The 20,725-nt window shown below is 46.9% G+C and overlaps 2 protein-coding genes across 2 annotated transcripts; both read left to right on the top strand.

The window, feature by feature from the left end:
• The first annotated feature begins 11,520 nt into the window (after nt 1–11,520).
• On the top strand, nt 11,521–13,905 carry LOC127316392 (uncharacterized). Its single transcript, XM_051346788.2, has 2 exons — nt 11,521–12,631; nt 12,910–13,905. Exons 1-2 carry the CDS (start codon nt 11,584–11,586, stop codon nt 12,954–12,956), a joined length of 1,095 nt encoding a protein of 364 aa, XP_051202748.1. The 5' UTR covers nt 11,521–11,583; the 3' UTR covers nt 12,957–13,905.
• A 2,832-nt stretch (nt 13,906–16,737) lies between these two features.
• LOC127308282 (uncharacterized) lies at nt 16,738–20,459 on the top strand. The gene is made up of 2 exons (XM_051339089.1): nt 16,738–19,852; nt 19,959–20,459. Exons 1-2 carry the CDS (start codon nt 16,785–16,787, stop codon nt 19,960–19,962), a joined length of 3,072 nt encoding a protein of 1,023 aa, XP_051195049.1. The 5' UTR covers nt 16,738–16,784; the 3' UTR covers nt 19,963–20,459.
• Nucleotides 20,460–20,725: the final 266 nt, after the last annotated feature.

Genomic DNA, 20,725 nt, shown 5'->3' with positions numbered 1-20,725 from the left:
CTCGGCCCGAAAAATATTTTCAGTTTTGCCTCGTTTACGGTCAATGATCGGCGCCATTTTCCAGCCCGAACCCGTAAACTGGCGGTTATTTTTCGGTTTTGGACCTTTTACGGGCTCTGCTAGAGATGCTCTAATAGAGTCTGAAAAAACGCGAACTGAAAAAGTTGAGTTCACTCTCCCGAAAAACTTGTTTCGAGCGAATTCGAAGGTGGCGCAGAACAGAACACGTAAATTAGAACCAAATAACTTGAAATTGAAATTTCGCGGAAAAATTGTTCATTGCAATACAAGTTCGCCGATGAAATTCATAGTCATACATATATAATTTACATATGGATCCCAAAATAAAGATCATATAACATAGTTCCTCCATCACGCGACCCTAACGATGAACAAAATTTGGCTCCAAGATATTACCAGGGCCTCTACGCGCGGCGGAGGACGGCGATGCGGACGACGGCGAGGCGGACGCGGCCTACTCGGCGTCGAGGTCCACGATCTCCTGCTTGACGCGGCGGATGCGGGCCTTCCTCTGCGACGCCTCGTGCCGGTGCACCTGCCGGACGGTGTCCTCCTACTCGCGGCGGAACCCCGCGTGCCCCTCCGCCTCCGATATGACGGCGACCAGGTGGATCGGCGTCGAGCCCCCAGTTGGTCCACCGTCGAGCGGTTCCACTTCTTCCGCTCCGCCTCCGAGCGGAAGACCGGGGGGAGTTCCTGTCGCCAATCCGACCGCCTCCCCTCCCGCAGCTGCTGGCGCCAGCCATGCGGTGGAGGTGGAGGTTGCAGATGCGCGAATGCGGCGGCCGATGAGCGCAGATTTCTCATCAGATTAGGGCGGCGGGAGACGGTGGAGCGGCGGAGGGGAGTAGGGTTTTTGGAACCGAGCTCCCTTCCGCGGCCTGTATATATAGGGGGCGCGCGCCGAGTTTCTCGGGCCCCCGAGAATTTTTTTGGGCTGAGCCGCGAGTTCATGCTCTATTCTACGTGAATTTCGATCCGAACCCGTAAATCTGCCGAAAAAATTAGTTTCAGCGGTATTTCCAGGCTCTGTTAGAGTTGCTCTAATTCATGTCGTGGATCTGCACAGCCGCCCAACCGTGCAGCTCGCCCACTCCGTCCACGTAGGAACCTGCGGCAAGGTAGCGCAGCAAGGCCAATCGGCCTGCTTTTCCCGAGCATGCTGTGGCATGCCCATCTCACAGCCCGCCTCGGTCCCCCCACCCCCCCCCCCCCCCCATCTCCACGCCGGCACAGCGATGGTGCAATCAAGTTGGAAAAAAATCATGCCATAGATTTTCCCAAGAATAGACAAGAACCAACCTTCTTTTCCTTGTGCTGAGCTTGCTTTCTTCATGGATGAGGAAGACATCGCCGCGTCAGCCGTAGACGAAGGAGGCAGATGAGTTTTTCGCGTTTCTCCCTTTAGGAAAAAAGAGGTAGGGACCGAAGTTTATAATACGTCAAAAAAGCTGAAGTATTGAGATACTTCGGTTTCTAAAACCAACGTATTTGTTCGACCCAAACGCATTGAAGTATTTAATACTTTTTTATTTTTGGATACTAAAGTATTTCCAAAATACTATAAAAAAAACTGTGCTCCGAAACAGAGCTTTAGTCTGGTCGAATTTGCTGCTACTTTCCTCTCCTTATCTTTGAAGGAAGGATATATTCATCATGAGTCCTCATCAGTTCATAATATAATACTACAGTATATAAAAGCCGATGGCTTTTGCCCTCACCTCATTGATCGGGGCACTGTTCACATGAATAATGCCAATCTTTTTTTTCTTTTTTTTAATTCCAAAAAATTAGTAGTAACTTTTTAAAGTTTTTCATAGTAATTTGCAGTAATCTATTGGTATAAATATTCTACAACAATTTAGTCACCCGCGGGCAATACTTCACCCGAGAATAATTACTTAGTGCCAACTCTAATTTGTCGCGTTAACTATTTTGCAGTAGTTCTTTGTGACGTGGTAACTACCTATATTTTTCTCAAAAGTAATTTATCGGTAAAAATCTTGAACATCAACAGTAATTTACTGACGTCAACTACGAAACTGAGCGTTAACTACCTAATAGTAATTCTTTCAGGACACTATTTCCACGATGGTAATTTCTCAACGACGCACAAACGTGTTAATTTTGACACAAATCTTCAACCGTAGCCGTAAGTTACAACAGTAACACCGGTGCATAATTCATGATCAGTTATTCCGAAAGAAAAAATCCAGCATTCGCCACCTCTTTTATAAGGGAAAATAGTGTTGTGTTCTTTTGCAATATCATCAAAAAAAATCTTACTGCATTGTCCATCGTCGCTTTTACCCTTCTTCTATGATACCTTGGTACCTTTTGAAAGATATACTTATTTCATCACCCGCAGCTTCTTTCTACCAGAGAAAGTACTACCATTTCTTCTGTGACAATTCCGGAATTAAATATACTCCACCATCCGCCGCCTCTTTTATCGGTATTTGTGAAAAAAATCTTGCTCCATCATATGTCACATCTTTTAACCGGTGCGCTTTGTCCTCCGTGCACTCCAGCTATTGTATAGTGCTACTGGGCATATACCCCACTACTGTAAAATAGCTCTTCTGTGGCGCACCAAATCAGACTTATGTGGCACATATCCCTATCGCAACAGTTATCACGTGACTAGTATTTAAATTCTGTGGCGCATCTCTGGGCGCGCCACAAAATTCCAAAATTATGTGGCGCATTATGGCCCATGCGCCACAGAAGGTCAGATAATTCTGTGGCGCATCTGCGAACATGCGCCACAAAAATTTGCACCAGATTTTTTGACGCATATCTGTAGATGCGCCACAGAATATTGCCCCAGATTTTATGGCGCATCACTGTTATATGCGCCAAAGAACTGTTTTTTTTATTTTCGAAATTATTCCATTTCTGATGTATATCCAGGTATTATACAGGGAATATACAAGTATATACAGGAAATATACATGGCATATCCAGAAATAACATGAATACTCACAAATGACATACAAATCTTCATCATTACATCATTTAGATACAAATGTTCATCATCGCATGCATGTCTTAGTCACCGGTCACCTAGACTAAAGTAAAGTAGAGTACAACCGCGGTGATGGTGAGTAAGAGAGTGGCCAAGAACTTCAGCCGGTTCTTCTTCTTCCCCACGTGTCCCCTCCACTGTGCTACCGCCTTCTCTCTAGTCGCGTATCCCTTGTAGTTGTTCTCGCTGAACTTATGCACCTGTTCGAGACAGTCCTACCACTCATCGTAGACACCTGGAACCCGACCCTTGTACACAACGTACGTCAGCATCTCTATTGACAAGAGGGGAAAGCTGCCTAAAACCCTAGATCTACTGTGAACATGTTGTAGCGCATATGCTAATATGCGCCACAGGTTTCTGTGGCGCATATCAGCACATGCACCACGGAATCTTGGCCTCGTGAAGTCAGGGGTGACCCCCCACGGGATATTATGTGGCACATGTACCAACATGCGCCACAGAAGTTTGAATTTCTGACATGCGCCACAGAATGTCCTTCGCCCATGTGCAGTGGTGGACCCCGCGTGGGCCCCACAAACTTTCTATGGCGCATATGTGTTCATGCGCCACAGAATGGTCAGTTTTTGTGGCGCACCAGATCTGAGTGCGCCACAGAATCTCCAGAAATTATGTGGAGCATTTACTTTCATGCCCCACAGAAATAATTTTGTTGAGCATACACCTTTTGGTGCGCCAATGCGCCATAGATGGTATTTCTACCTATAAAAATTTTCCTAGTAGTGCGGTGTTTTTTCCATACTACCCACTCTTTCATGACCTCACGGTTAGGGCTTTCCTGTTTTATGTTTTCTTCCTTTTGACCACAGAAAATATAACTTCTAATACCCAAAGGCTACTTTTTAGATGTTTCAAACAAGTGATTTTACATTTTTATCCTTTCCATCTTTCCTCCATAGGTGAGTTTGACCATCCACTTCTACTTCTTCTTCCCGTAGTTGAGATCCTTATTAAGAAAGAATATCTTGATCGTACTTTCTTTACTAGAAAATCGCTTTTTCCAGCGATTCCTTTTTCGAAAATGGGCACTTTATTACTTTAAGCAATAGACCCGGCCTCTGCATAGCTAGGATGCACACAGCCGTACAAATATCTATTACAAACACCAATAAATCAGACGACAAGAATCCAGAGAACTCAATAAACAAAACTAGCTAGGTGGATCGAGGCGAAGATCAAGATGCCACCCATGTTGGGAAAAATATCCCTCGCTGTATCCTCCAACCGTGAAGACACCTCCGTAAAGAGGTCTCGATGCTCCATCCGCTGAAGTGGCACCCATGAGCGAAGCGTAGCTGTGCACCGGTATATGACCTGCATAAGAGAGGAAGAAATATTATTGAAAATCTTGTCATTTCTACATAGCCAGAGCGACCAAATAATGACAATCGCTCCCATCCTAATAAGACGCTTAAACCTAACAGCCACACCGTTGAGCCAATTACCAAATATATTGACAACACTACGCGTTGGGTATAAGGTAGACCCTATTTGGACAACTGACCATATAGACCTAGCAAACTTACACTGAAAGAATAAGTGTTTAATAGTATCGTCTTGGTGATAGAAGACACACTTTTTACTTTCATGTCAGTTGCGTTTGGCAAGATTATCTTTAGTGAGAATGACCCCGCGATGAAGATACCATGCAAAAACTTCCGTTTTGACCGGTATCTTCATCTTCCAAATTTTATAATTATTATCGACTGGAATATCAGGCTGAATCAAAGCATTGTACATGGAAGCCACCGAGAATGAACCATTTCTGGTGAGGTTCCATCGAAACTCATCTGACCCCTGCGTCAATTGAACTATCTCAAGACGTTGTAGCAATTCATGCCAGGAGGTTTGTCTAGGTCCGATGAGACTTCTTCTAAACGTCACATTCGGTGGGAAAGTTTCCAACACCTTGGCGATAGTATCACTTTTGTGTCGCACAATATTGTACAATGCCGGGTATTGTTCTCGGAGTGTGGCATTACCAAGCCACTCCTCCCAGAAACGAATTTCCGACCCATCCTTAATAGAGAAAGATCCATATGGAAAGAAATATTTATTTGTATCCACAAGGCCTTCCCAAAAATGTGAATCTCCTGATTTCCAAAAAACATGAGATAAAGCCTTTGAGCCAATATACTTTCTCTTGAGGAGTGTTTGCCAAACTCCCTCCTCGGTAAGTAGCTTAGAGAGCCATTTACCAAGTAAGGCCATGTTCTTGACCTGCAGATCTTGGATGTCAAGTCCTCCATGGTCTTTGAGGTGGCAAAGCACACTCCACTTAGCCAATCGAATTCACTCTTCTCACCCCTACCAGAAGAATCTAGATCAGAAATAATCCAATCGTTTTAAAAATCCTCTAGGAAGTTGGAAGAACGATATCATATATAGTACCATGTTACTTAGTGACATAGGCATCCCCAGTGGGCCTGCCGAAGAAGGTACCCGGGGTTTACTGGAGGCCCACAACCCGAACTTCCACGTAGTTTGGAAAGATAGAGTTGTATTAGGAATATCAACTTGTAATTATTACGGGACGGTTCAGAAACCCTCCCGGACTCTGTAACTTGTACATCACGAAACCCTCGGCTCCGCCTCCTATATAAGGGGGAGTCGAGGGACAAAGAAAGGATCGACTCATTGTTTTCACGCAACCCTAGTTTTCATAGCAGTCGAGTACTTTTCCGTTTCTTCGGGAAAACAGTGGAAGGGATGGACTGCGTGGACTCCGAAGCCTCGGATTCGACTTCTTTTTCAGAGGAAGTCGCGGTTTGTGAGAAACCGCGACTTCGCTCTCAGGTTGAGAAGGAACCTGGGTGTCCTCGGTAATGACTGCGCGCTCTTCGACATCTCCATCTTCGGGAAGGGGAGGAAGAGGCGACGCAGTCTTGTTGTTCTGGACAAGATAGAAATGTGTCGACAGGAAATTGTATCAATTAGCAGCAGTCAAAAAAGTGAATAACGAACAAGCAAACGATAAAAGATAGATTACCTGGGGGAGCGCGTTGGTGGCGCTATACGGTGCCACGCGGCAAGTTGACGGGACGGTGTCTTTCTTGCTGAGCGAAGAGATCTTTCGGACAAGTTTTTCTAAGTCCTTGACCGATAAATCTGTCGACAGGCGATCCACATCCTTGTCGCCAGCATACATCCAGAGGGGGTTTTTGCGAGCCTGCAGAGGCTGCACCCTAATCCTAAGGAAATGTGCCGTAATCTGGATACCCGACAACTCTTGTCCACAGGTATTCTGAAGCTCGTGGATGCGTGTCATCAGCGCCTCTGTCGCCGGCTTTTCTTCGTCGGTAGCATCTGCATCCCAGGAACGGCGGCGAAGGATTTTTTCGTTACCGTTGAAAGGGGGAATGTTGTGTTCCAGCGAGTCGGTGTTTTCCTCGTGGATATACAAACATTTTTTGCGCCACCCTTGGATGGAGTCGGGGAATTTGACGTCGAAATATTCGACATCAGGGCGAACGCAAATAACAACACCGCCTATGTTGTAGGCAATATTGTGGGAGTCATTACGGCGGAGCAAGAAGATGCGCTTCCACAGAGCCCAATTGGGATGGACTCCAAGGAAGCACTCGCAAAGAGTAATGAAAATAGAGACATGAAGGATGGAATTGGGGGTAAGATGATGAAGTTGCAACCCATATACAAACAGCAGTCCACGAAGAAAATCATGGATGGGTGCCGAAAGGCCGCGGATGAGGTGATCAACGAAGCTAACCCGATATTCAATGGGAGGCGTCGGGTAGCTCTCCTTACTGGGGAAGCGCAGCGCGTCCTTCTTCTTGCTCAGGCAGAGTTTCTTCAGCAGGTTGATGTCCTGCGCGGAAATCTTGGATCTTTCCCACTCATACGCTCCCAGATCTTGCGCCGCCATCTTTGCTTCGGGGGTGCTGTGCCTCGAAAGTCTCGGCCGCGGTGGCATCAACAACGGCGTTGAGGAAGTGGAGCAGTGCGCGAGCGCTAGAGCTCTGTTGGTTGCAATGGGGATCGGAGCAGAGGAGATATGAGCAATGGGGCGGCGAAGGGGATTAAACGAGGAAGAAGATGAGTATTTATAGTGGGTTCAGCCAAAACGTCGCACCGTTGGATGGTCTACGAATGGATTTGATGCTTTACACGTGGATCAAGGGGTAAAACAGTATTTTTACCATGATGGAACTGGACAGGCGCTACAGCGCGCGTGCCAGGAAAAGCGGAGGACGTGTGTCCCCCACTTGCGTAACGTGTCAATGGGTCGCAGATTTTGGGCCCGCAGGTTAGTGATGGGACAGCTCTCGCGTCTTTTCGATACAGTGGTCGTGGCTATCGTCAGCACTGATGTCACCTTACCAATGAAAAATCTCGGCTATGATTTTATGAAAAGTGGCGACAGTGAAAGACGACTGGTAATCTCGAGAGCCTTTGACCAAAAACAAGTTTTTGTTCAAATGCTCGGGGGCTACTTTATAAAAAGGTTTCGAGAAGTTTGATGGAGATGGTTCGGAAGGGGACATTTCAAAATATAGCGACAGAGAAAAATTGGAGCCTACAGCCAAGTATAAATCCTCGACTGTAGCCTCGGGGGCTACTCCCATCGGGAGCGTTGTTCGCGCACCCGATAAATATGAACATGGGCATGAAACATGACAATATAGTGGCGAAAGATGCTAAAAAGGTGAGCCTACAACCAAGTACAAGCACTTGGCTGTAGCCTCAGGGGCTACTCTCATCGGGAACGCTGTTCGCGTGCCCGATGAAATTTGAATAAGTCCTGGGGAGCATATTCTGAGTTATCAAAATAACTCTTCATATACTCCCATCGGGAGGTTAAGTTAAAAACAATATAAGTCATCCGTTGACTCGAACAAATGTGCTACTCCAACAGTCGGAAAAAGCACCCGACAATATATTCTCATAGCGCCTCAGTCGCGAAGTAATCTCTGAATGCCGCAAAACTCTGCGAAGGTAAGTCCCCGGGATCCGTCCTGTGCGGCGTGGCACCGCCTCTGACGGCGCTTTGCTACTTTCTCCGTATCAACAGATACGAAGAAAAATCCTAACGGACGCGTTAGGTACCCGAAAAAACATGACTGGAATTCGGCATCTGGTAAGACCTTAAGCGGCACATGTTGAATTACGCCAGTATCCCGAGATCATGTCCAGGGACGTGATCTTGAAGTAGGTTTTTGTGGATTGCTACGAGAGCAGTTAACTGGTACCTGATCCGTCAGATGAACCAGCCCCAATTACCGTTATCCCTGTGCAATATACAATTCCTTTATAAATATTATTTGTCGACTTAAAGAAATCATATGCAGATTGTACAGATGGAGATTTTCCTTGATTCTACGATTCAAGCAAAATCTCGGGGGCTACTGACATAGGCATCCCCAATGGGCCTGCCGAAGAAGGTACCCGGGGTTTACTGGAGGCCCACGACCCGAAGTTTCATGTAGTTTGGAAAGATAGAGTTGTATTAGGAATATCAACTTGTAATTATTACGGGACGGTTCAGAAACCCTCCCAGACTCTGTAACTTGTACATCACGAAACCATCGGCTCCGCCTCCTATATAAGGGGGAGTCGAGGGACGAAGAAAGGATCGACTCATTGTTTTCACGCAACCCTAGTTTTCATAGCAGTCGAGTACTTTTCCGGCTGAAACCTTCGAGATCTACTTGCCCTCTACTTCCAACTAAACCCTAGTCTACAACCCGTAGGCATTGATAAGTTAATCCCTTATCACTTAGTACCAAGTTTATTAGAACTAATCTTCCTCCCAAGGATAGTAATTTTCCTTTACAACTGCTTAATCTAATTGGCAGTCTTTTCACGACCCTTTTCCATTCAGCATTGGTTAGTCTCCGATAATGAATCGGGATATCCAAGTACCTAATCGGAAATTGGCCTTGCCCACAGCCAAAAATCTCAGCATATTCTGCAACATTTTCTTGGGCCTCACCAAAACAAAACAATTCACTTTTATGGAAATTGATTTTTAGACCCGAAAGCTGCTCAAATATTGAAAGAATTAACTTTAGATTTCGAGCCTTATCGATGTCATGTTCCATAAAAAGGATTGTGTTGTCGGCATATTGAAGAATAGACAATCCTCCATCAACAACAAGATGAGGAATGACCCCTTCAATCTGGCCCTCTGACTTTGCACATTCCATCATGACAGGGAGCATATCCGCCACTATATTAAATAGCACTGGCGATAATGGATCACCCTGTATTAGCCCCTTCTTGGTTTGAAAGTATTTTCCCAAATCATCATTGACTTTAATGGCAACACTCCCACCCGAGACGAAACTATTGATCAACGCACAGCACTCATCAATAAAACCTTTCATTCTGAGAGTTTGTTGCATGAAAGACCACTTAACCTTATCATAGACTTTTCAAAATCAATCTTTAAAATCACTCCATTCAACTTCTTCCTATGCAATTCATGAACAGTTTCATGGAGGACTACCACCCCATCGAGGATGTTTCGTCCTTGCATAAAAGCAGTTTGAGAAGGCCTGATCACATGATCAGCCACCGTGTTGAGCCGGATCGTGGCCACCTTAGTGAATATTTTAAAGCGAATATTAAGAAAGCAAATAGGATGGTATTGTTGTATCCTTTCTGCTTCATTAACCTTAGGCAATAAGATAATTTCACCAAAGTTAAGCCTAAACAACTCCAACTATCCAGCATGAAGATCCTCGAAAAGAGCTAGCAGGTCAAACTTGATGACATCCCAGAAATTCTGAGAAAATTCAGCTGGAAAGCCATCAGGACCAGGGGCTTTATTATGCTCCATTTGCAAGACATCTTTTCTTATCTCCTCCTCAGTGTAAGGAGAAGTGAGAAAATTATTCTCCGCTTGAGAGACTTGAGGAATATCATCCGTTCTAGTCTCATCAAACGAGAAATTACCTTCCTCGAGGAGCACCAAAAAGTCCCTTATAATAGTTCGTAATATACGACTTCAGCTGTTCATGGCCCTCGATCGTACCCTCATCCTGAACAAGAGAACGAATAAGTTTCTTCCTATGTCTGCCATTGGTAACACAATGGAAGTACCTCGTATTCGAATCTCCCTCGAGAATAAATTGGACCTTTGATCGTTGGTACCATTTCAACTCCTCTTCACTCAGAAGTTTTGCGATTTCCGCATTCGATTGACTTTTTTGCTCAATCTCTTATGCAGAAAGAGGTCGAACTTCTGCTTTAGCTTCGAGGTCATCTATAATAGATGAGAGCCGTTGTTTTTTCCTTTTTAAGAATCCCAGTTGTGTGTCGTGCCCAACCACAGAGGTGTTTGCGTACAACACACATCTTGTTATTCCACCTCCGTATCGGGGACAAAACTACAACCGGTCTTTCCCATATCCTTTTAACCATGGTCTAGAAACCTTCCCGATTCAACCAACCGAGTTCCAGCGATTCCTATACTCGCTTGAGAAAAAAAGGCAAACCTTAGCGTTATAATACCACTTTTACGTTTTTTAATCAGTACTTTTGCACCAACACTTTTGCAGTACTTCAGTAATCCATACATTATAATACTTCTAAAATACTATAAAAAACAATCTAACAATCAAGAGCGCGGCGTGCCGCCGCGGAAAAATTCCTAGAATCCTAGTGATTTATTATGCTTGCCGGCGGATCCTGTTTCATTTCATATCTTGCATTTGTGAAGAATCTGATTGGAGTCCTCGTGAACAACCCATACCATGTTTCTTCAAGCTGATCTCTTTTCAAAAGAATTTCTTTTGTCAAGCTGTGCTTGTCTGCTGTCAAGGTTGTTAGAGTTGTATAGTCCCCTTTTCTGTTATTCCCCAGTGTATGAGGGGTTTACTTGCACATTGTCACACTTGTACATGTACTGGCCTATGGCCCTCTGTGAATACTAGTTGCCCATTCACAACATGGTATCAGAGCTTTAGGTTTAGCTCCTCCCGCACGTAGCAACTCCGTGATGTTCTGCGCCGCCGCCGATGCGTTTTCCGGCCTGTGTGCTGCTCCATCTTCTTCCTCTTTGTTCGGGCCGTGCTGTTCTGTGCCACCGCCGTGCTCCATCTTCCTCGTTCATCAACTGCTGCTCAAGATCTGGCCGGTCCGATTCGGCCGCTAGTCCTCTTCCCGATTCGGCCATCGCTGGGTCCGATTCGTGTAGCCGCTGCCTCGTTTTGGTCGGCCCATGCTTGGATCTGCCGGCCTCCATCCTGATCTGATCGAATCTTCGATCTGTATTTGGAGTGCTTCCTGGTCTTGGCACAGGAGCACGTCCCTATACTTGGAAGCTGTGGAGCGCATCCCCATCTGCTACAGGAGCACGTCCCTGCTTTGCTCAAGTGCTGATTTGTGCTGTAAGTTGATCTGATTTGTATCTGAGGGCAGCGTCAAAAAAAAAAAAGGTTAGAGGACAGAGCAAGAGTACCAGTATGGCATCCTCCTCTGCAGGCTATGTTAGCATTCCTCGATGCCCGGTGATTTTTGATGGTACCAATTAAGGAGAGTTTGCTGCCTTTATGCGCATTCATATGCGGGGTCTTCGACTTTGGGGCGTTCTTACCGGCGAGGTCCCCTGTCCGCCGCGCCCCATTGCTCCTGTGCCTCCTACCCCGCCGCCTGTACCACAGGCGCTTGCTGAGGATGCTACTCAGGCTGATCGGGATGCAGCCAAGTCTGCCGAGGCTGCTGCTGATGAGGCATATGAGGAGCAGGTACTTGCCTATTCAGAGGCTCTTGGCTCCTACCGTGATAGTCTGGCTACCTTTACTCAGTGGTGTGATGAGGATGCTAGAGCTGCTGCCGTTCTTTCGCAGAGTGTTCAGCCACAGTTTGCTTCTGAGTTTATGGGCCTTGCTACTATCGCTGAGATGTGGTCTCACCTTCGTCAGCGCTATCAGCCTTCTGGTGATTCTCTATACTTATCTGTGTTGCGCCAGGAGCATGATCTTCAGCAGGGTGACTCTACTGTTGATGAGTTCTACACCCAGAGTGCGGCCATCTGGCGCCAGCTTGACTCTCTTCGCAGTGTTGTCTGTGGTACTTGTCAGTGTTGCCGGACAGTGCGTTCAGATATGGACTTTCAGAGGATCCATGAGTTCCTGTCTCGACTTCGCCCAGAGTTTGAGCCTCGTCGTGCTCAGCTGTTTGCTGGAGGCCGTGTTCCTATCTCAGAGGTGCTGACTGAGCTTCGTGCTGAGGAGACTCGTTTGCGTGGTGCCGGACTACTTGGGACACCCTCTGTTCTTGCTGCTCGAGTTCCCACTGCTCCTGCACCGCCACTTCTTCCTACACCAGTGTCTGCTGCTTCTGGAGGAGCCCGCTCTTCTCGCGGTGGGGGTCGCTCTCGCCCTCCTCGGTTCTGCACTCACTGTCGGAGGTCTGGTCACCTTGAGTCTGACTGCTACCAGAAGCAGCGGGGTGTGCCTCCTCGTGCTCCACCCTCCGCGCCTGTCACCACCGGCTTCACTGAGCAGGATATAGTGAGACTTCAGCGTCTCCTTGCCTCCTCCGGCTCTGCTTCGACGGGTACTGCTGCCTCCGCGGCTGTTTCCTCTCCACCGTCAGGTACATCTTCGTGGGTTCTGGATTCTGGAGCTTCTTTTCACATGTCTCCTGATTCTTCCTCTCTTTCTTCTCTTCGACCTCTTCCTCTTCCTGTTAGTGTTCTTACTGCCGATGGTACTTCTCTCCCTGTTGCTAGTCGTGGCACTCTTTCTACTTCCTCCTTTTCCGTTCCTGATGTTTCTCATGTTCCCCGTCTTACCATGAATTTGTTTTCCGCTGCTCAACTCACTGATTCTGGTTGTCGGGTCATTCTTGATGTTGATTCTTGTTGTATTCAGGACACTCACACTCGGGCCCTGGTTGGGGCTGGCCCACGGTGCCGTGACTCCCAGGGACTTTGGGAGCTTGACTGGCTTCATGTTCCTTCTTCCACCACTTCATCGACCGCTCCATGCGTGCTTGCTGCTTCCACCACCGCCTCCTTTCAGCAGTGGCACCATCGTCTTGGTCATCTTTGTGGTTCTCGCTTGTCATCTTTACTTCGTCGAGGCCTTCTGGGGCCTGTCTCAGGAGATGTCTCTCTTCAGGGTTGTCAGGGTTGTAGGCTTGGTAAACAGAATCAGTTACCTTATCCTACTAGTGCGTCTGTATCTCAGCGTCCATTTGATTTGGTCCATTCTGATGTATGGGGTCCGGCTCCTTTTGCCTCCAAGGGGGGCCACCGCTACTATGTTCTCTTTATCGATGACTTCTCTCGCCACACTTGGATTTATTTTATGACTTCTCGCAGCGAGGTTCTCTCCATATATAAGCGTTTTGCTGCCATGATTCATACTCAGTTTTCCACGCCTATACGTGTCTTTCGGGCTGATTCTGCCGGTGAGTATATCTCCCAGCAGTTGCGTGGTTTTCTTGCTGAGCAGGGTACTCTTGCCCAGTTTTCTTGCCCTGGCGCCCATGCCCAAAATGGCGTGGCTGAGCGCAAGCATCGCCACCTACTTGAGACGGCTCGTGCGATGATGATCGCTGCCTCTCTTCCTCCTCACTTCTGGGCTGAGGCTGTGTCTATTTCCACCTATCTCATCAACCTTCAGCCCTCCACAGCCTTGCAGGGTGGTATTCCTCTTGAGCGTCTTACTGGTCACACTCCTGATTACTCGAACCTTCGTCTTTTTGGTTGCGTTTGCTATGTTCTTCTTGCTCCACGCGAACGCACCAAGCTGAGTGCTCAGTCTGTTGAGTGTGTCTTCCTTGGCTATAGCCCTGAGCACAAAGGATATAAGTGTTGGGATCCTATTGGTCGTCGGATGCGCATATCTCGGGATGTCACTTTTAATGAGTCTCGTCCGTTCTACCCGCGTCCCTCCTCCTCTTCCTTCTCGGTGGATGATATCTCTTTTCTCATGTTTCCTGACTCACCTCCTCCTGTGCCTCCGGTCCCTGTTCCGCCGAGTCTCTCACCACCTTCTTCTCCTCCACCCGCCAGACCTTCCTCTCCTCCCTCACCACCGTCCCTACCCTCTACACCTTCCTCTCCCCTATCACCTTCCTCGACTATGGTCGTCCCTCCCTACCCTTTCCACTACTCCCGTCGTCCCCGTGAGGATGAGGCTGCTTCTCCTGACATGCCCTCTACCTCTGATGCGATGCACTCTCCGTCCGAGCCGACTCATCATCTTCGTGCTCGTCCTCGTCCTCCTCCTGATCGCTATTCTCCCACTCACTATGGTCTTTCTGCTGCCCTTGAGCCGACCTCTTATCGGGATGCCCTTGCTCATCCCGAATGGCAGCTAGCGATGGCTGAGGAGATTGCTGCTCTTGAGCGTACTGGCACTTGGGATGTTGTCACTCCTCCTTCCTCTGTTCGTCCCATCACCTGCAAGTGGGTCTACAAGATCAAGACTCGCTCCGATGGTTCCCTTGAGCGCTACAAGGCTCGACTTGTCGCTCGCGGCTTTCAGCAGGAGCATGGCCGTGACTACGACGAGACCTTTGCTCCAGTGGCTCACATGACCACTGTTCATACTCTTCTTGCCGTTGCTTCTGTTCGTCACTGGTCTGTCTTTCAGCTTGATGTACAGAATGCTTTTCTTAACGGTGAGTTGAGTGAGGAGGTATACATGCAGCCACCTCCTGGCTACTCTGTTCCCGATGGCATGGTCTGTCGTCTCCGGCGCTCTCTCTATGGCCTTAAGCAAGCCCCTCGCGCCTGGTTTCAGCGTTTTGCCTCTGTGGTCACCGCTGCTGGTTTCGTCCCTAGCGCACATGACCCTGCGCTCTTTGTCCACACATCCTCTCGTGGTCGGACTCTGCTTCTTCTTTATGTCGATGACATGATCATCACAGGCGACGACCCTGAGTACATTGCCTTTGTCAAGGCCCGTCTTCGCGATCAGTTTCTCATGACTGATCTTGGTCCTCTCCGCTACTTTCTTGGGCTTGAGGTTTCCTCTACCTCCGATGGCTTCTATATCTCCCAGGAGAAGTATATTCAGGACCTTCTCACTCGTGCCGCTCTTGGTGATGAGCGCATTGTCGAGACTCCTATGGAGCTCAATGTCCGCCTCCGTTCCACTGATGGTGATCCTCTTCCGGACCCGACTCGCTATCGTCACTTGGTTGGGAGTCTTGTCTACCTTGCTGTCACACGTCCTGACATCTCCTACCCAGTCCACATTCTGAGTCAGTTCATGGCTGCTCCCACTAGTGTCCACTATAGTCATCTTCTTCGTGTCCTTCGCTATCTTCGTGGCACTATGTCTCGTCGGCTTTTCTTTCCTCGCTCCAGCTCCTTACAGCTCCAGACCTACTCAGATGCTACCTGGGCTAGCGATCCAGAGGATCGCAAGTCTCTCTCTGCCTACTGTGTCTTTCTTGGTGGCTCTCTCATTGCTTGGAAGACCAAGAAGCAGGTTGCAGTCTCTCGTTCGAGTGTTGAGGCTGAGTTGCGAGCGATGGCTCTCTTGACGGCTGAGGTGACTTGGTTACGCTAGTTACTTGCGGACTTTGGTGTTTCTGCAGCCGCTCCGACTCCGCTCTTATCGGACAGTACTGGTGCCATCAGCATTGCGCGTGATCCGGTGAAGCACGAGCTCACCAAACACATCGGTGTTGATGCCTTCTATGTGCGTCATGCAGTGCAACATCAGGTTGTGGCTCTTCATTATGTGCCTTCAGAGCTTCAGCTTGCTGACTTCTTCACGAAGGCCCAAACGAGAGCACAGCATGATTTCTTTCTCTCCAAACTCAGTGTTGTTGATCCACCATGAGTTTGAGGGGGGGTGTTAGAGTTGTATAGTCCCCTTTTCTGTTATTCCCCAGTGTATGAGGGGCTTACTTGCACATTGTCACACTTGTACATGTACTGGCCTATGGCCCTCTGTGAATACTAGTTGCCCATTCACAACAAAGGTTACTTAGCATATTTTCATTTGTTGTTTTGTATGCAGGTGGTGTGGCAGGAGATCGATCTTCAACTGATGGGTTGAATCTGCTGCTGCATTTTCTCATCAGAGGAATTCATCATCATCAGTCCTTGTTGGCTAAAGATCGATTAAGTTCAATGTTGTTTCTCTCTCTTTGTATTGGACAGAGTGTGTTCTCATCATGAGTGTTCCTCTAAAACAGGTAATGCTCTTGTGCATTACGTCCCGGAATATCTAGAGAGCGCTTGATCAGACCGGGGAATACTCTGTGTCAATAGTAGTAGGAGAAAAAGATATGTACCCCGGTCTCTTGTACCAAATTCAGACCGGATGGGTTCGCTTGTACCATTAATACTTGTCTCAACAAGAGAAAAAATACCGGCCAGTCATACCAAATTCCCTCTTTGCAAGCCATACTATATGCCCCAGGAAAGGCATAGATCACAATTAACTTTTTTTTTCTTCTGGAATTCATGCATCTATGACTGATTTAGCATCCCACACAGTTAGTATTGTTGCGTGTGTTGCATTTGATTATTTGCATATAAATAAAAAAGGAAAGGGCGCATGTATATGGGAAATTCAATATACCATGCATATTGCTTATTCAATACTTACAATTGTAGGCATGTTATTTACTGTGATTTTTTTGGTTAATCAACAAAGTCGTACTATTTTCTTCAAAAGAAAAATAGTAAATATGTTCTAACTAGCGTTCTTTACTTCAGGTTTTGTCGTCCGAAAATGTTCTGGAATCAGGAGAATTGATTTTTAAACAAATTAAAGCAATGGGTTGCGGCAAGGTATTCTATATTGATGGTTGGGATGGATTTGGGTCCTCTGCTGTTCTCAGATACATGGCAGCAGTGCTTCCATCAAGGAGAACCCATCCGGAACTAAGCTTTGACAGGAGTTTTTTCATAGATTGCTCGAAGTGGAAAAATAGAAGAGCAGTGCAGAGGGAAATTGCAAGAGAACTAAAACTTGACCGCTCTGTAATGGCTATTCTAGATAACAAAGATGAATGGGATGATTTTCTTGGAGTTGATGAAAGCTCAAGGGATGAGATTGAAAGTGTTGCACGCGTTATTAATCAAACCCTGAGTGTCACCAAATTTATTATGTTTTTTCTCAATGGAAGTGACGATGAGATTGATGTAGGTAACTTTGGGATTCCTCTTACAAGATTTGGCGAAAACATGGTGATATGGACCTTCGACAGAAGTTGCCTGACCATGCATCATCATGGCAATTATCATGAGATAACTACCAAGCTAAGATATACTAACGTTTTCATGCCTTCCTACAGTGAAATAAGTAGGTTACGTAGTTCAAGTTTCATTAAACTACTGCATTCACAAGCTGGCGCAATAGTTGCTCGTGGTCTAGGTATGCAAGGCATCAACCCAACAATGGTCGTAGAATGTTGCCTCTACGGGATATTTCTGCATTATAATTTTCACATCGCCACAAAACTTAATTGGCTTTCTCATGCTTCCAACTATTGGATATGTGATGCAATCATAAAAGGGGACAGAGCAAGGGATATTAGTAACACGTTGCATGGAGAGACCAGTTGGGAGTGTGATGCTTCTTTGATTGATAAGGTGCTTAAAAGTTTCATGAAATATTTGAAGCCCCCTTTTCTGGTAGTTAAAGATGATGATGTCTATAATGAAGGGCCATATCGTTGGATTTCAGTGACATCGAGATCTATGGAAATAAGTGGTTTGCAGGCTATACCCGCAATGACATCATCTTTCTTTTTAGCAATTGAAAGATCCAATCAGTCATCAACTTTACCAAATGGCTTGTTTGAAAATTCCAGCAACCTTGCTGTATTAGTTCTGTGTTCTTGTGGCTTCGATTTTGCATCACCTCCTTTCCGCAAGTGTCACAACCTCAGATTCCTTGGGTTGGATCACTGTACGGACAGCAAAATAAGTGAAGAAGAAAATAATAATCATAAAGAATGGGCATGCTTGAATAACCTTTTGGTGCTGGACCTACGCTACACAAACTGGGATCAAATCTTATCTGGAGAGAAAATGAGTCTCATGAAAAATATAAGAGAACTAAATATAGAGGGAGTCAGATGTTGGCAGTACATAGCTCAGTTACAAGGGCGGCTACCTAACCTTCAGAGGCTCCGAATAATCAGGCCACCATGTTCTTGTGAGACATCAAATGATGTTGATGAATCATTTATTGAAAAGAGAAGCATGGAAATACTTGACTTGTCCGGTAACTCTGGCATGGAAATTCTTCCAACAAGCCTATCAAGGGCGAGAAGCTTGCAGATGCTCATACTTGATGGTTGTAATGGACTAGAAAACATTATTGCCCTTGGTCGGCTTTATCCTTCCCTCAGGTGTTTTAGCTTTGATGGATATGGGCCTGCTTCCAGGCGTACTCCAACAGTTGAGCTACCTTCGAAACATTTTCGTCCGTCTACTGCAGAAGATAACAAGGATATACGTACCTCCAAGATCTCCCTACAAGGATGCACAAAACTGGATAATCTGTTTGTGCGTGGGCTAAACAACCTCACGGAACTAGACCTCTCTGGAACTGCGATCAAGATACTTGACTTCAAGACTATGGTGGTGCAAGTCCCAAGGCTCAAGCGGCTCTTTCTAATAGGATGCAAGCACCTTCGTGCTATCATCTTTGTGGACGACCATGGTTATACAATACTAATACCCAATCTAGAGTTGGTGTGCATAGACACGCGAGCTGGAATCATGTGTCCTCGGCCATCCATCAACAAGACCAAGCCCTTCCAGTTGCAGGTGCATGCTATTGTTGTGGATGCTAGGCTTACTTCTTCTTTGGGTCAATTATTCTCTAATTATTTTACATGGGACAACATTAAGGATATTTACTTTGATATCCATGTCACCTCGTCACCAGTTTATGATTGGGTTGTTCAATCTGAAGCAACCAAGAATGATATGTTTGACATCGGTGATCAAGGGTGCTTGCAACAGCTTATTGCAGCAGCCAAGTACAGTGATGTCCTCAGCATGGTTGGTGATCGCCCTATTGAAGCTTTTCCGCAACCTCCATCTACACGCTTTGACCGACATATAGAGATTGGTGCAGGGAGCTGGCACGGGGAGAGCGGGCTGGAGGTATTAGGTGAGAATATGATATATGTTGCTGAATCCCTGCATTTGCATGATGTCCCAATACATCATATTATTCACATAGCACACTCGTGGAACCGGCTTAAGTGGTGCCGCATGGAGAGGTGCCCAAAGTTGGATACTGTCTTCCCTTCGTTTTTCGGTGAACTTCCTCAACTGGAGACCTTCTGGGCATCGGATCTCCTAATGGCCCGATCTATTTGGAGCCTTGGTAGGCACTGGCAGTCGCAGATTATGGAAAATTCTTTGAAAAACTTACGGCACCTACACCTGCACTCATGTCCAAGGGTACAGTTTGTGCTCCCGGCGTGGGTCTCCTCCTTCCCGAGCTTGGAGACGCTCCACATCATCTACTGCGGCGATCTCGGCCACGTCTTCATTCTGAACGAATACTACCCAAATGAAGTCATAGTATTCCCAAAGCTGAAGACCGTCCACCTCCACGACCTCCCGAAACTGCGGCAGATATGCGAGGTCAAGATGGTGGCTCCTGTGCTCGAGAACATCAAGATCAGGGGATGCTGGGCCCTGCGCAGGCTGCCATCCGTGGCAGCCAGTGGCCGAGGCGCGAAGAAGCCGACCATCGAGATCGAGAAGGACGTGTGGGATGCTCTGGAGTGGGACGCTGGCAACTCCCCGGACCACTTCGACGCGCCGGTCCACTCGCGCTACTACAAGAAGAAACTGCCCAGGGTCTCCTTCCTCAGGTATGATACGACTGAATCCACCTTTTCTCTCTTAGTTCCACGATGCTACTGTTTACATTCAGTTAGCGACTCACAATTTCCTATTTCCGTCTCTCGCATTTCCTAGGTGAACTCTGCGCGGCTGTGTTTCTTCCATCGCTACGGTGGAAGTGATGGACGTCCTGCTGCCGGATGATCATCTGTTTGGTTTGCTTCCGTGCTTGCTTGGATTGCTGGACTTCACGGAGAGCGTTGGTCATCGATAAATCTGTCGTCTCTCATACCGTCGTGTGCTATTTTGTTCCCGGTGCCATATGTGTGAGCTTATGGTGGCTCTCACTCTCACCTTATAGTTGTGTGTGGCTTTCATATAAGAAGAGGGCAGGTCTATGCATGCGTACACAGACCTGCTAGATAAGCAGCGGCTATGCGATTTGCAGGGGATGCCTGCATGCTTTGCTTGTGTGTGGTTTTCATGAGTGCTTTGCTATGCGTCTGGAACTGTAACAGCGGCCTATCTGTGCCTGTGTGCATCTACATGGCGCTGCATGTGAGTGTGATTTGGTTGGGAGTGTTCGCTGTGTACCTGAACCAAGAAGCAAGGTTGTGACTTGTGCTTTGCCTGTTAAGCTTTTCTTGAAAGGAAAAAATGGCAGCAACTATGTGTGTCAGTTGTTGCAACTACCTGTCTCTGTCTGTGAGAATTCAGTTATGACTATTCCTTCTTTACGAGTCTTGAAGTAGTGAGTTCCAGTTGCAGGTGCATGCTATTGTTGTGGATCCTAGAATTACAGGAGCGATTATTCTCTCAGATACTCCACCACATGTCTCGATAGTTGTAATTTCGGTGCATTTTAGTCTCAACAGTTGAGAAATAGGGCGGACTAGTCTCAA

Source organism: Lolium perenne, chromosome 1 (genome assembly GCF_019359855.2).
Source record: "Lolium perenne isolate Kyuss_39 chromosome 1, Kyuss_2.0, whole genome shotgun sequence".
NCBI classification, from domain to species: Eukaryota; Viridiplantae; Streptophyta; class Magnoliopsida; order Poales; family Poaceae; genus Lolium; species Lolium perenne.
Note: the sequence above shows the minus strand (reverse complement) of the source record. Positions and strands in the feature narration are given on the sequence as shown.

Coding starts and splice junctions, on each gene's coding strand:
- LOC127316392 (XM_051346788.2), top strand. CDS start 11,584: ATGCGCATTCATATGCGGGGTCTTCGACTTTGGGGCGTTCTTACCGGC. Junction 12,632..12,909: donor TGTTTCCTCTCCACCGTCAG/GTACATCTTCGT, acceptor TGTTGTATTCAG/GACACTCACACTCGGGCCCT.
- LOC127308282 (XM_051339089.1), top strand. CDS start 16,785: ATGGGTTGCGGCAAGGTATTCTATATTGATGGTTGGGATGGATTTGGG.